The following is a 14,729-nucleotide window of genomic DNA, read 5'->3' as shown; positions in this document are numbered from 1 at the left end:
TATCCACTATACTTGGTTTGAAGTAACATAACTATTGTAGATTGGGGCACCTTCAAAATACTCCATCCAAGAAGCACAAGTTGAAAATGATAATAACACCTGCACAAACAACATAAATCCACATCTACTCTTTTGTCAGCTGGACTAGAATAAAAAACAATAAGAGATTATATCATCTCTCACCACTAAGAAGAATTAACATCTGGAAAATGAATTGATATTACTACTGTCCTAATAATTTGAGTACATGCAGGCATACCTACACCAGGGTACAGATCAGAAGTTAATGACCAGTGTCTTCCTCAACTGTTCTCCACATTAATTTTATTTTATTATGCAATTTTTTAGAAAGTTTATTTTGCCAGCATGGTGGTTCACATCTTTAACCACAATGTTAACAAGGCAGAGGCAGGTAAATCTCTGTGACTTCTAGGCCAACCAGGGCTACACACTAAGACCCCCCCACACACACATGGTTTATTGTGTGTATGTTTGGGTTTGGATGTAAGTGTCTTGGATGTGTATGTATATGGTTGACTTTCAGGAGTTGGTTTTCTCCCTCTACCATGTGGGTTCTGCAGGACTTAACTCAGGTTGTCAGGCATGCTGAGACATTCCACTGAGACATTCCACTGGCTTTCCACCTTATTCTTTGAGACAGGGTCTCTCACTCAACTTGGAACTCATTGATACAGCTAGGCTGGCTGGCCAATAAGCCTCAGGGATCCCGTTTCCTGCCCTCCAGCACTGGGGTTATAGGAATGTATTACAATAACTAGCTTCTTGGGTGTTCTCTCTCTCTCTCTCTCTCTCTCTCTCTCTCTCTCTCTCTCTGTGTGTGCATGTGTGTGTGTGTGTGTGTGTGTGCGTGTACGTGTGTAAAGTCAGGTCTTCACTCTTGCAAGACAGGCACCTCACCAATTGAATAATCTCATCTTCTGATTCTCATTCTCAAAACCAGACCTTTTCTGGTCTGTGTAATAATATACACAATATTTGTATAGACAGATAATACATGTTTACTTACACATTTGGGGATGATGGTTAAAAATACAAGAAGCATGCCCCACCCCTTGAGAAATACCTTGTCTCATTTGACTCCTTCTATTCAGTTCCATAAGGGTTTGCGTTTATGTTAAATTCTCAAATTATTTAGTGTCATTTGGCAACTTGGAATTCTAAGCCTCTCTGGTTGCTTCTAGACACCCTTGGGAGTTAATTTTACTGACTAAGGCAATGTCTACCAAGCTTAAGAATGACTTCTGGGCTTCTACTTCAAAAGTCAACTGATTAACTACAGAGTGACTATACACCTGCATACAATGTCTAATTCCTTCCTATTCTTCTTCCACCTAGGACTGTATCTAGTTAGCAATGGACAGAGGGAAAGTACAGTCTCTGGGAGAAACATGTACAATTTCTGAAAATAGACTGTGAACCATGATGTGTCCATAGAAATGTATGAGAAAAACTACAACATCCCAAGTTGCAAAACGTCAGCTTTTCCTGCTTCTAGGACTCAGCTGTGTCGCACTCACAGCCTGTGCTTAACAGGTACTCTATTTGCTAAGGGGCCAGACATGTAAAGAAGCCAAGACTAAAGCTTTCTTTTATGCAGTAAGAACTCTTTGTGCCAAATGTGCTTATTCACCAAATTTATTTTTGGACATTCAGAACACCAGATTATGACAAACTAAAAACAAAGCACCAAAAATTGCTATGCGTTAATACCTGAGCGGAGATGGAAGGCAAATACTCACCTAATAAAACTACATCATCATGTTTAAACACAGGTAAAAACACTTACAACACTGTACAAACTACAATAAGCAGCACATTGCCCCAAATCACAACCAGTTCAATTGGAACAGTGTTAATTATACCATACCAAAAATACACAGAAAATTACACGCACGTGTATTTAGTGCACTACACACTGCACAATGCACTTGAGAAGAGCATGCATGTTCTGAGGGAAGATTTGCACTGTAGTCATGGTTTTCAGTACACACTTTAAGACACGCTCCTTGCACTAAGTATTGTTACTGTACAGTGGACTTTATGGATGAGAATGAAATTAGTGTGAAAATAAATGATAACTTTATCGAGTCCCCCTCAGCAGCCACGAGTAGTTTGTGCTCTACACGTGTAACTGTGAGGTGAAAGCTGACGTCAGCTGAGAACCACTTGACCATGCACCCTTGTCTAAACAACCTCATAGTCAGTTTTACCAGGCTTTGAGGAAAGATGTATTGTTATTTCTACATATTTTCAAGAGATTCTTATCCAAACATAAATTTTTCATAGGAGTAGTGGAGGTGAAATAGGACAAAAGAAATACATTGAGCTTATGTCCAAAAGCAACATGTAAAAATAAACAGCGAACTGAGCACACAGGAATGTGGGCAGCTTTGGGAAAGAACATGATTATATTATAAATCGAGTGATTTGGGCTTGAGTGGAACTCATACTCATTATTTTAAATAAGCACAGTAAAAATTCAAGACTTTACACTAAATTAAAAACAGAGGAGCTGATTCTCCCTTGACACCATAAAAACAACTAGGCAAGAAAAAAAAGAGGGGGAAACAGTGATGTTTAAAAAAACTACATTGATCTGAGTTTAACCACTGGAACTCATCACTGGGTTGGTTAATAACGCTTATTTGAGAATATAAATATAAGTCTCAATGTGCCACAACACTGACCACAAGTCTCAGAAGGAACTCACAGCTTTGACAAGGCTATTATCAATAAGACAAAATACATTCTGATTATTAATTTTTCCATATTCAATAAGTTTAGAAACAGAAGTGCCGTGACTATTCTTTAAAATATTCCCCCAAAACTTTAGCCAAACCTAATTTCCCAGATATATTAAGATCAAATCAATTTTAAATAAAACAATCAAACAACGAAAAGCTCTGGAAATTGAGGGAGGCCTTGAGAACAACAGCTGTGTGAATATTAAGGAAGTATAGAGCAATTTGTACTTAAAACCGCCATTTCGACAACTCAATGAAAGGATTTTGGATGAATTTGAGAAGGCCACCCATAGTAAAATACAGTGACAAAATTGCAGGGCATTGCTTGTCATTTTAAGGCACAGTCTGTTCTACCCCAAATAAGTTCAAGGTCACAGTGATGATACATATTCAGTTTTGGTCTGTTTTATCTTGGGCATGTTACTACATTTACAATTAGTCCCAAGTTTGAGAAACCACAGTATCACTTCAAAATGATACACACCAGTTCCTATTTTTAAAAAATACAAGTATGTAACACAACTTCCTAATTTATACACAATAAAAATTAAGATTTCTCTTCAACTCCACATTGTGGAGGGGGAAGGGAAGGGAGAGGATATTTGCATGAGAACCCTGACAACCACTTAATTTCTCCATGCACAGAGCCTGCTTATGCTAAGGACAGGCATCTCCTACTTAGGCTAAGGCCACTGAGCACAGAGGATAAACTCCTTCCAGAGGACACAGCATCCTGAAGCCAGCTCTCATAAACCACCCAATTACTAATCTATCCACAGTCCCCAACAGTTAGGTAACCATTACTCGATCAAGACCAAATATTTCAGTACCTGGCTTTCTGCACTCTTTCTTTTCCTTCGAGGCTAACTTATGAAAGTGTACCAACTACATTACTGTACTGGGCAAAGAAGCAGTAAAAAAAAAATGGTAAGGAAAACTGAAACGAAACACCAGGATTTCCATGACATTCCTATGAGGAGGAACTAGAGTTCATGCAAATCCCAGTGGCTTCTGGTCCTATTATGTTTCTGATTTTGTCTAATGCTGTAGTAACGCTTCTGTTTTTCATTAACAACTGTACTTGATAGTGTTTGGGACAAGATGTACATGTTAAGAGGTTTGCTTCATTGTACTATGTTAGGTTCTAGGGGATAAACCCTTGGGACTAACAGAAACATTCAGAAAACAAAAGAAACCTCATAGGGCAAGCTTTCAGGTATATAAATGAGACGCCTATACCAAAAACGCACAGTACAAAGCAATTAGTTTTTCACATCGCAAAATAAGACCAAAGCTGAAAGATTGTTACTGAGCCAATTAATGTTTTACCCAGCAATGTCAGGAAACCAGACAGAATAGCACACACTATTCTAAAGCTTTGAACATTTTCAAAGAAAAATAAAATAAAGAATATGTTTTCACAATATACACATTTATTGTAAGTCTAGATGAAAAATACTGAAACGAATACTATTGTTTTAACCCAAATATACTAAGAAAAGCTCCTTGGCACAAATATCCAGAGGTATTTTACAGTTTCATTTAGCTTTGGTGGCAAAGTATGTTTTCTTACCCATGCGAATACTTATAGTTTCCAATGCAGATTATGCTAAAAAGGATTCAAATGTATCTTTATTCTCCCAAAAAGAGGGGATGTAAAAAGTCCAATATGAAACAGAACAGATGCACATGAAATACCAAATACACGGGCCGTAAGGCTCTGGAGTAGTTAGTGCTACCCAGTGTCTATAAACTTTTGTCATAGCAACATCACTACCTTACAAATACTACACATCAAAATAACATTTGAAAGAGCATATGAACTTTACAAAACAGCTCCCTGTAGGATTCCTGGACTAAGATTAGAATTCAGATACACAAACTTTACACTAATCTAACAGCAACAGATATAGTTTTTCATTGATGTTCAAAGTGATAATATACATAATGGAAACAGGCTGATTCTGACTCAAGACACCAATTTTATATGAAGCCATCAGCAATTAACTGGTTTCTTAGTATTCCAGATGGTTTTTTGGTAGCATAACATGCCAAACACTTAAGGAAAACTGTTCTTGATTTTTAATTATCATTCACAGAGAGTTTAATCAAGCTGTAGCTTGGAGGTTGCATCACCAGCCAGCTGCACTGCTACAGTTACAGTATTAGTAGAGTAACAGCATGCCTGTTTTCACCAATTCCAAATTTTATTCTCTTCTCAAAATGAAGTCACTACCACGTAAAATTCCGTTTTTATTTATTCACAATAGGTTTTAAAATGAAGAAGTTTGTGCATTTATAGTACATCTTTGAACTGCTGATCTGAATCCCATTACCCATAATCCTATGGAAAGTTGGGAACATGAGGTCCCCCAGGACTTTCTTATTTCCTCATTCATATTGAAAAAGAAGATAATCACAGAGTTACAAACATTTCTTGTTCAAAAAGACTGCAATAAAATGCCGGTTCTCTATCTTGCAGTTAGTAGAGTTAGTCCTAGATTTACTTCCTCTGGTATGGAAGCTTTCCTGGCAGGAACTAATATTGCAAACACGGGAACTTCCATTGCTCCCTTTATTACTGCAAGTGTCATACTCCTCAATAAACATCACAATGTCTCCTATTTCCTGTGATATATACAAATTCACAAATTGTCCACACAGATTAAAAAAAAAGCAATCAACAAAAACCTAGCTGTCCAAAACCTTAATATACTTTTGGATCTTTTCTAAATGATTTTTTAAAAACCACTTCATAAGTTTTCAAATGAAACATTCTGTGATTTTTGCATCTAACCAAAGAACACAAGGTGGATATATTAATTCAGACCTGATGTCTGAGGAGATAGATACAGGCCATCTGATTTATCCTATGATTCTGGAAACAACAACCCTAGGTCACCGCATGGTATTTGTGGGTCCCTGCCTCTTAAATACGTTTTGTGTTTTCATGTGTGTACATGTCTGTGTACATGACCCTGTGTGTGGGTACACATGCAAGTGCAGGGAGAGGTCAATGCTGGAAATCTCCCTCAATTACTCTCTACCTCAGCTTTTGAGACAAGGTCTTTCACTGAACCTATAACTTGCCCATTTGGCTAGACTGGCTGGCCAGCAGGCCCCCAAGATCTACCTGTTTCCACCACACAGAGCTGAGATTACAGGCACACACTGTTCAGCCGGTTTCTCATGTGGATTCTGGGGATTTGCACTTGGGTCCTGGTGTTTACATGGCAGGCAAGTTACCATCTGAACCACCATATTCCTCCTGCAGCTTTCAAGAACTACCAAGTAGTTCTACTTCTCCTTATTTCACTAAATCATTTTCCATAAGAGGTATTAGGAGGTGCATGCTGTACATCATGCTGTAAGCAAAAAGTCTAAGTAGGGTTTTAAAGAAGTATTTGGACTTGATAGTAAATAAGACAATCTGTTTTGTACAAATTTGTGAGCGTTATGAAAATGTGTCATGTGGACATGCATGACAATGTAATAAATAGCCAATATTCAGCAGGCCTACCTCCTGGAGTTATTTCCCTTTCTTCACTTTTTCTTCACTGTACATTGGAGGCAGAGGCAGGTAGATTTCTGTGAGTTCAAGGCTAGCCTGGTCTAAAAAGCTAGTTCTAGGACATCCAAGGCTACCAAAGAAACCTTGTCTCAAAAAAAAAATCCAAAACTTCAAAAAGCATTCCTTTATAGATAGCTGAAGTCATATAACTAAAATACAAAAAGAAGTAAAAGACCAGTCAATACATGATTAATACATATTAGGCAGCCCTGAAAATCAGGGTTAAGCACAAATGGTTTCTTTAGACCCACAGTTCTAAAAGTTTTCATTACAGTGGTAGCCAAGAAAAAGAGTAGAATTTATTTAATTTTGGCATGAACTTAACCCACACAAGCCGTGTATAACTCAGTGGTTGAGAACATAATTAGCAAACGCAGGCTCTGGATTCAATCCCTGGGGTGCTCATGCAATAGAAATTTCTCTCACATTATCAGGTCCAGGAGCTGGAGGGATAGCTCAATCAAGAGTACTGCTGCTCTGGAGGATTTGAGTTTGGTTCCTGGCATCCATGTCCAGCATCTCACAACCACCTGACTCCAGCTCCAGGGGCTCTACTGCCCTCTACCACACACTTGTACGCGCACACACACACACACACACACACACACACACACGAGTCTTTAAAAATATCAGGTCTAAATTACAACAGCAATAATTCCATAAGGGTGTTTCAGAAATGCTTAGCACTCAGTGTTCTTAACTCTCTAACATATACCCAATCTATTTACTATCAAGAATTCAGTTGTTTAATAAGCACAACATTTACTCAAAAACTCAATTTCTTAGAATAGAATTCAAAATTTGATGTATTAATCTCTAATTTAACTGCCAATTTGGGTAAAACTGGTAAGAGAACTATGATAATAATATGCATGATAGATAAAAGAAAGTGATATTGAGATAAAGGAATTTTCTTTTCTTAAAGGATAGCAATTTTCATGATCAGAAAGTCTACCTAACTACTTGGGTCTAAATACTCAATGGAGATTCTGTCAAAGCATGCCCATGTGTGTTTATGTGTGAGTGTGTATCTGTGAGTGTGAGTGGCAAATGGCCAAAGATCCAGACCACTATTATTTGAAATATTTTGGTTACATAAATAAGACTTTAGGGCTCAGGAATAAGTACTTTCAGACAAAAAAACTTTAGTAAGAATTAATGTGCTTTAATAACATATGGACTACTCACGATTAAGAAATCAAACTTGCTACATCTTCCTCATGAGTAGTATTGACTAATCAGGGTGACTTTAGATCTCATAAATAACCATGGCTATAAAAGGTCTAACTCCAAATGTTTGTAAAGTTCTTTGTAGATGTATGTTCAAGTTCAGAAAGTATTCAGTTACCATTAAGTTGAGAGAGATACATCTGAAGTATCACTGACAGAATGAAAGATGACATGTGTATAGAGGCTGTGCATGCCTGGCAAAATTTAAGCAGAGATGTCCCCATTTAGTTAGAGAAGAGGTATGCCATGAGAAAATTGTATTATCTAATGAACTCACTCTCAGATACTGAATAAACACTATGGTGTAGTTTACTCCTTTGATAGGATTCAGAAACAAGAGAGTAAAACGTCCGCCATGTCACATGTAACGGCTTTCCTTCAAAAGTCTTAGTAAGTGAAGGTATGAATCCCTAACAAGCATGCTGCCAGTCAAGACAGCAACGGAGTCACACAGATTAGTCTCTGCGGTAATAACATGACCCTTTGACTAATGCTGAAACAGAAAAGATCCAAGGAAGAACCCCCCGGGGGGTGTGGGGGGAGTAGGGCGATCTTTTAAAGACAGAAGAGGGAGAAGCCCTCCAGTTGGCAGTAGTAGCTGAGGGGCTGTGGTACCAAGTGCGACAGCAGAGACAATGAAACTGATCCCCTAAGTGCCATTTCTGCCACTAAGAAGTACACAAGTTCACTAATGCAGCTGTGAGTTCACGGACAGGTAAGGGTGTCACTGAGGAGGCTTTGGGCATTTACAGAACACACACCTAGGTGGAGGGCTCCGCAAACCAGGTTTTTCTCAGCCTGGGTTTATTCTAACTGAAGGCAAAGAGCAACCATATTCTTCAAGCTCCCAGTCTTTTTGTTTCTCTGTACCTAAGAATGAACTCGAATTAGAAATGAAATAACACATTACTCTCACTGGCCAAACAGTAGTCCTAAGGAGTGAACCCTGCCAATGGAGATTCCATTGTTAACTGAGTGATGGAGTCTGCCGCCTACCCAGGCAGTGCTCACGCTCTGAGTGCCAATGGAGTAATGTTGCCTACTGTTCCTTTCTTAGTAGCATAGCTTGGTACACCAAGTGCAATACTGTATTTGTGTTGACACCCCTCCTTCCCAGTAGACAAAAATGGTGTAAATCCAGAGCTGTTTCCACCTCTGGAATTTAGTTATTTTAATAATCTATCATCACCAGAGGCCCTTTTGGCAACCATGGGAGCACTGATTTAATCAGATGCAGAGACTGACTGTGCCAATGCAGTGCCCACAAGAACGGTCTTTTGATAACAGATCTCTTGGTAGATCTCTTTCATGCTCTGAATATTCATCAAGAATGCACAGTAAGGTTTGCATTTGAAGGCTCAAGAAAATGTCATTGTTTTAAGTCTGAACTGCAATAGTTAACACAAACTCTCCCTTCAATTTGAGGCTCTTGTTCATAGACGTAAGAAGGCAGATCAAGCTTTGTTGACCATGGCTGCCAAAAACTGTCCAGACTCTTTCATGACTATTGCACTTCTGAGAAACAGCTGTGACTTTTAAGACTTATGTTGAATATGTAACTTACAGCAAATACGAAACCAAGTTTTCAAAAGAAAGTCTGATGAAAGCAGCGGAGGTTTCACATGACATTACAAACACCGCTGCATCTACCGAGTCTGCAGAAGAGTCCTGGCAGGCCTGATGGAGCTAGTCGGTATGAACAGGAGTCCCCTTCACTAATTTCTCAGGTATGATGAGTACACAGATGCTACATCACAAAATGAAACCATGCTTCAACTACTTTCCTCAAGCATTACAAAACTAATTTCCTATTTCCAACACTGTAAAAATAGACTTGTCTTCTCCTCAGGACCTCTGTTCCAGTTGGTGGAGCTGCATTCACTGTGTCACTGGTCCTAAAGGCATAGATCGTTTGCATCATTCTTTAAGTCCAGTCTTACATGAAGTTGCATAACGCATGGAATAAAAGAGGAATGATGACAAAACATGGAACCCTGTATAAGTGGGAGGAGCCAAAAGCAATCACACCAACAGCCAGAGGAACTGGAAACTGTGAGGCGGTCTTCAGTAATTTACTGTGAAGAGAGAGAAATACGCATTATTTATTCAAACTACTTTGTGAGCCAAAAGGGAAATATGCTTTTTCCGTTTTGGGGAAATACGATTTTTGCTTGTATTTATTTAAATTTTGTTTATTTACTTTTAGGTTTCTGACTATCTTCTTTTTTTTCTTGGAGTTTTGTTTTGGTTGAGATAGGATCTCACTATGTAGACTTAGCTGTCCTGGAACTTGCTGTACAGCCCAGGCTGGCCTCAGACTCATAGAGATCTGCCTGTCCCCGCCTCCTGAGTACCACTGTGCCATCTCAGCTTTGGTTTTCTGAGCTAACGTTCTGTGATATATGATATAACCCAGCTGGCTTTGAACTTGGATCCTCCTTATCCTCTGAATGCTGGGATGGCAGGAGTATGCCAAACTATATGGCTTCTAAGTGACTTTAAACGTGGTTTTTTTCTAAATAAACTGAAAAAAAACCTGTCCATAATTTTATAAAGGTCAATAAAAATCATATTTTAAGCAGAAAAAGGAAACACACTTTTATTCAGAGAACAGCTATATTCTTATTCTTTCCTTAACAACAGAAAAATACCAGTTGGTATTTCATCCCACAATTCTATCTCCAAAAACATAGCCTAACAAAATAATGCTCTTGAAGACAGAGCTACAAAAATGCTTAATCTAATCCCACTTACAACGTCAAAATTAAGTAAAAACAAACCAAAACAAAACCAAAAAAACTCAGCGCAACAGACAAAGCATCTTTGTCCCAAGAAAGGAAACATATAAACCGAACAGTAAATATTGAAAAAGAGAACTAGTTTCAGGGGAAACCCCTATGCATACAGTCATTAAATGACCAAGACAAGATTTGTTCTTCCTTATTTATACAATTTATTTGAGATATGTGTCGATGTAGCCCAGGCTGGCCACCGACTCTATATAGCTGAGGATGGCCTTGGCCAGCGGGTTCTCCTGCCTTTCCTCCCACATGCTCAGACCCCAGGCATGTAACAACGTTCCTGCTCCCACACTAAGATTTAAATCCTCGGTGGGCCTGATCCCAGAACAGCGAAGGTGCCTCCTAGAGCAAATGCTCCAAAAAGACCAAGTGTTGTTATGAGTACCTCAAACTCATACACACAAAAGGCCAACTGCACACTAAGCCCTCAGACCTATTACTCAGCTGAATCAACTGTCATTACTTTAGCCACAGGTCTATCCACTTAGATTACTCCTATACTTTTGGGAAGTCAAATCTTAGGTATATCATTTAAGAGTTAAGTTTTAAAAGAAAACAACTCATTTCTAACACAACTCCTGCAATTAAGAAAACAAGCATAGTATATTTGCATGTAAACCATGATCACCTATGGCTTTACTTTTAGGAACAATCAAACACAAAGAGGATGCATCAAGAAATAAAACAACAAAGGCCAGTAACAGATGAAGAAATAACTGAAACCACTATACCTTGACTTTACTGAAACCGTGTGAGTATTTCCAAGAATTGCCATAGCTGGAATAAGGAGAAATGCCAGGGGTTTACATGGGTCAGGATTAAGCTTGAAATAATACCTAGAATAAAAAGAAAACACATATCAACAAAGCAAAACTCATGGTTATAAATGATCAGAATCAAATTAATCAATTTTCAAAAAGTTCCAATAACAATAGTCACGAGTGCTCTAGATGGCCCATGAAGCCACTAGTCGCAATTCCCACTCTAGACTGCCCCTCCCACTCAGGATTTGACATTGGGCATTACACTTAGAAGCCATGGAGAAAACAGAGACATACAGTGTGGAAAGGCTCACACAGTTCTTGAAAACCCACTATTTACAATACATTAGGATGGCCCTGTGTCAAAACAGGTAAGATGGAGGCTAAAATGACTTCTCATTAGCTTTTAAAATCCATAATTTCATCCCTTGCATTACTGACAGTAAGATTCCATAGCTTGTTTCTCAATCCTGACTACACTTGAACAAAATTCTGGGTCTTGATTGAAACACAAACAAAAGAAGGATATCAACATCTAACAACCCTTGACTTTGTTTCCTGAACTGTTTTTGATTCTGCCAATTTCTAAGCTGGTGTGAGAGGGACCAGGCAGGAGAGCACAGGTGAGCCAGGCAGCCTAAGACAGTAGAGGGACAATCGTAACCACAGGAGAAAGTCAGTCTTGCAAGCTTTGGCTAGCGTGGGTCTTCATTATGACAGTGCTCCTTCAGAATGCCATGGCACTACAAAAAGACACTGCCCTGCTCCCTCTATCTCAGCGGGTGAAAGTCAGAGACCTTACAATAGTGCCTAGTCCAAGACTGAGTCACTCTGAAGACTGGAAAACGAGGGACAGTGTGGGATACATGACACAGGTTTAGGTTAGAATCATCACAAGGGGTAGCCATGGAAAGATAGAGTAGGAAGGGTCCAATAAATAACCAGCAGTGAGGCCAGGCTGTGATGTTCAAAGGAGTGAGTGTGCCCACCAGCTCCTGAGAGGGTCAGGTCCCACACCTGTGCATTTCTGTGTTCTGAATTTGGAGCCTTCTGGACTTCTGGAGCTGTCTCTCTGCCACCTGTGGTTTGCTGTGGGCAAATCTGACAGCTCTGGCCTCAGGCCCAGTGGATTCATTGATTTCCCCAGTTTCTTGCCTCCTATAGGATTTACTGCTGGGTGGGGTCTGAGGACACTGAGCTCATTAGGCAGAGGTCTAGGTTCCCTGGATTTCTCACTATGATTTCACTGCATAGGATTCTCTATGTCTTTAGTGTGCTGATCCAGTTTAAAACACAGGGCCTTGCTTGTTCCCCTCATACTGGGAAAAGGCCTTGGAAGTGAGCTGGGTTTCTAAGGTGCATGCAGCCTTGACACAGACCACATACCCTTGACCCTCCTGGTCCTCAGCTGTATGCAGCCCCATTATATGGTGGTAACAGTGAGGAACCACAACAGGTCCAGATATTACTCCAATCCCACCTCACATCTGGCTGATGCCAATGTTAGAGGAAAGACTCTTTCAATTCTTTGAGATTTTAACTATTTTGTTGTACTTTTAGTTTTCTACTCTAGTTTCATGTCATTTGCACTTCCTTCTTTTTATTTGGTTTCAAAACAGGTTTTCTCTGTGTAGCCCTGACTGTAGACCAGACTTCATGCAAAATTTAGCCCGAAGAGATAAAGAAGGTAAGTACACATCAATGAAGGAAATGTAACAGGGCTGCAGAGGCAGCTCAGCATGTAAGAGTGTGGTTTACTCTTGCAGAGGGCCAGAGTTGGTTTCCAGCACCCATGTCAGATGGACCACAAACCACCTGAAACTCCAGCTCCAGAGGATCCAACACCTCTGGCCTCCTCATATGGATATACACAACACAGATACACACTCACACACAAAATGAAAAGTAAATACTCCCCTCTTGAAGAAGATGTAACAATCAAAAGTGTATGTGCTGAATGCTGAAAGCAGTAAATTACATAAAACAAATACAACCACTGACACAGGAGAGGAGACTGACCCAGCTACATAACAGTGGAGGACGGCCCCACTCCCCTCACCAGAAGGTGATCATCCACACATCCTTCCCTCCCTCAAATTTCAGATTGAACTACGTTAAATAGCAAATGTACTCAGCAGACACCAATAGCATATTCTATCCACCAGTTGTGGAATATACATTCTCAGCCACCCACAGAACTTTCTCTGAAACAGATCATGGTTTAGGACTTGCAACAAGTCTTAATTTTAAAATAATAAAATAATTTTTATTTCCTACCAAATAGTAACAGAATAAAACTAGAAATAAACAGCAAAAGAAACTACAGAAACAATACAAGCATGTGGAACTCAAACAATGTAATTCTGAATGATCAGTGGGATTGATTTCTTTAATCAAAGGAAATTTTAAAAAATCATAGAATCAAATAAAACATCACTTACCAGAAGTTTTGCAATAATGCAAATCAAGTTTTATCAGGAAAGTTATAGCTATAAGGACCTACATTTAAAAAACAGATTTCAAATAACATAATGATATTCCCCAAGGCCTTTGAAAAATGGAACAAATTAATAGACAGATAATAAAGTATTAGGATAAACTAATGGAGACCCAAGGAACAATAAAAGGGAGAGATGAAATAAAGAGTATAGGTTCTCTGAAATGGTTAGCAACATTGACAAACCCTTAGCCAAACTAACCAAAGACATGAATTGATAAAATTTAAAACAAAAAGAACAGACAGAAATGAAATCCAGAAGATCATTATGGAATATTTTTTAAAACTTGTATTTCAATAAACTGGAAAATAAACTGAGAGATGAATAAACTTCTGGACAGATATGACCTACATAAAATTGATCCATGAGCATACAAACAATGTAAACAGATCTACATAACAAGAAACGAGACTACATCATAATGTCTCCCAACAAAGAAAAGCCCAAGAGTAGACAGGTTTTATCATCCCCTTAAAATACACATGCCAGTTTCCTATCCCACAAAATAGAAAGAAGGCTGTCAAATAGTCTACAAACGGTGCTGATCTGAGCCCGAGGACACGACAAAAAGGAAACTATAGCCCCATCTCTCTGAAGAAGCAAGCACAGACATCCTCAGTAAAATACGTGTAAGCTGAGTTAGTTCAACAGCACAGTCAAAAGACGTCATCAAGTTAGTTTCACTCTAGGGGTGAAAGGATGCAGAGACACACAAAGAACACGACATAACTTAGTGCATTGATAAAAATCAAGGACAAAAACCACATGATCATCACATTAGATGGAAAGAAAAGCCTATGAAAACAGTCAGTTTCAATTCATGAAAAAAGCCCTAAAGAATCCAAGACTAGAAAGATAATAGCTCAGCATAGTAAAGGACGGATATGACAGACCTACAGCTAACTTTATACCGAGTGGTAGAAAGGCTGCAAGTGCCTCTTCTAAAACCAGGACAGTGACAGGATGATACCCTCCCTGTTCTTATTCGGGTTATTACTTGAAGTTTCAGTCAGACCACTGAGACAAGAAAAAGGAATTTTTAAAAGGGATAAAAATAGAAAGGAAAAACTCAAATTATCCCTATTAGTAGACAATATGATCCT

The 14,729-nt window shown here is 39.0% G+C and overlaps 1 protein-coding gene across 1 annotated transcript in view; it reads right to left on the bottom strand.

The window, feature by feature from the left end:
• Positions 1–1,640: 1,640 nt before the first annotated feature.
• Pgap1 (post-GPI attachment to proteins inositol deacylase 1) overlaps positions 1,641–14,729 on the bottom strand; it is a 72,947-nt gene continuing 59,858 nt past the window's right edge. The window contains exons 26-27 of the mRNA XM_040753620.1: positions 11,099–11,203; positions 1,641–9,641 (exon numbers count right to left, since the gene is read on the bottom strand). Of these exons, the coding sequence (XP_040609554.1) occupies positions 9,503–9,641; positions 11,099–11,203 (244 nt within the window). The 3' untranslated portion in view covers positions 1,641–9,502. The remainder of the gene's footprint in view (positions 9,642–11,098; positions 11,204–14,729) is intronic.

Source organism: Mesocricetus auratus, unplaced genomic scaffold (genome assembly GCF_017639785.1).
Source record: "Mesocricetus auratus isolate SY011 unplaced genomic scaffold, BCM_Maur_2.0 Super-Scaffold_100010, whole genome shotgun sequence".
Lineage (NCBI taxonomy): Eukaryota > Metazoa > Chordata > Mammalia > Rodentia > Cricetidae > Mesocricetus > Mesocricetus auratus.
Note: the sequence above shows the minus strand (reverse complement) of the source record. Positions and strands in the feature narration are given on the sequence as shown.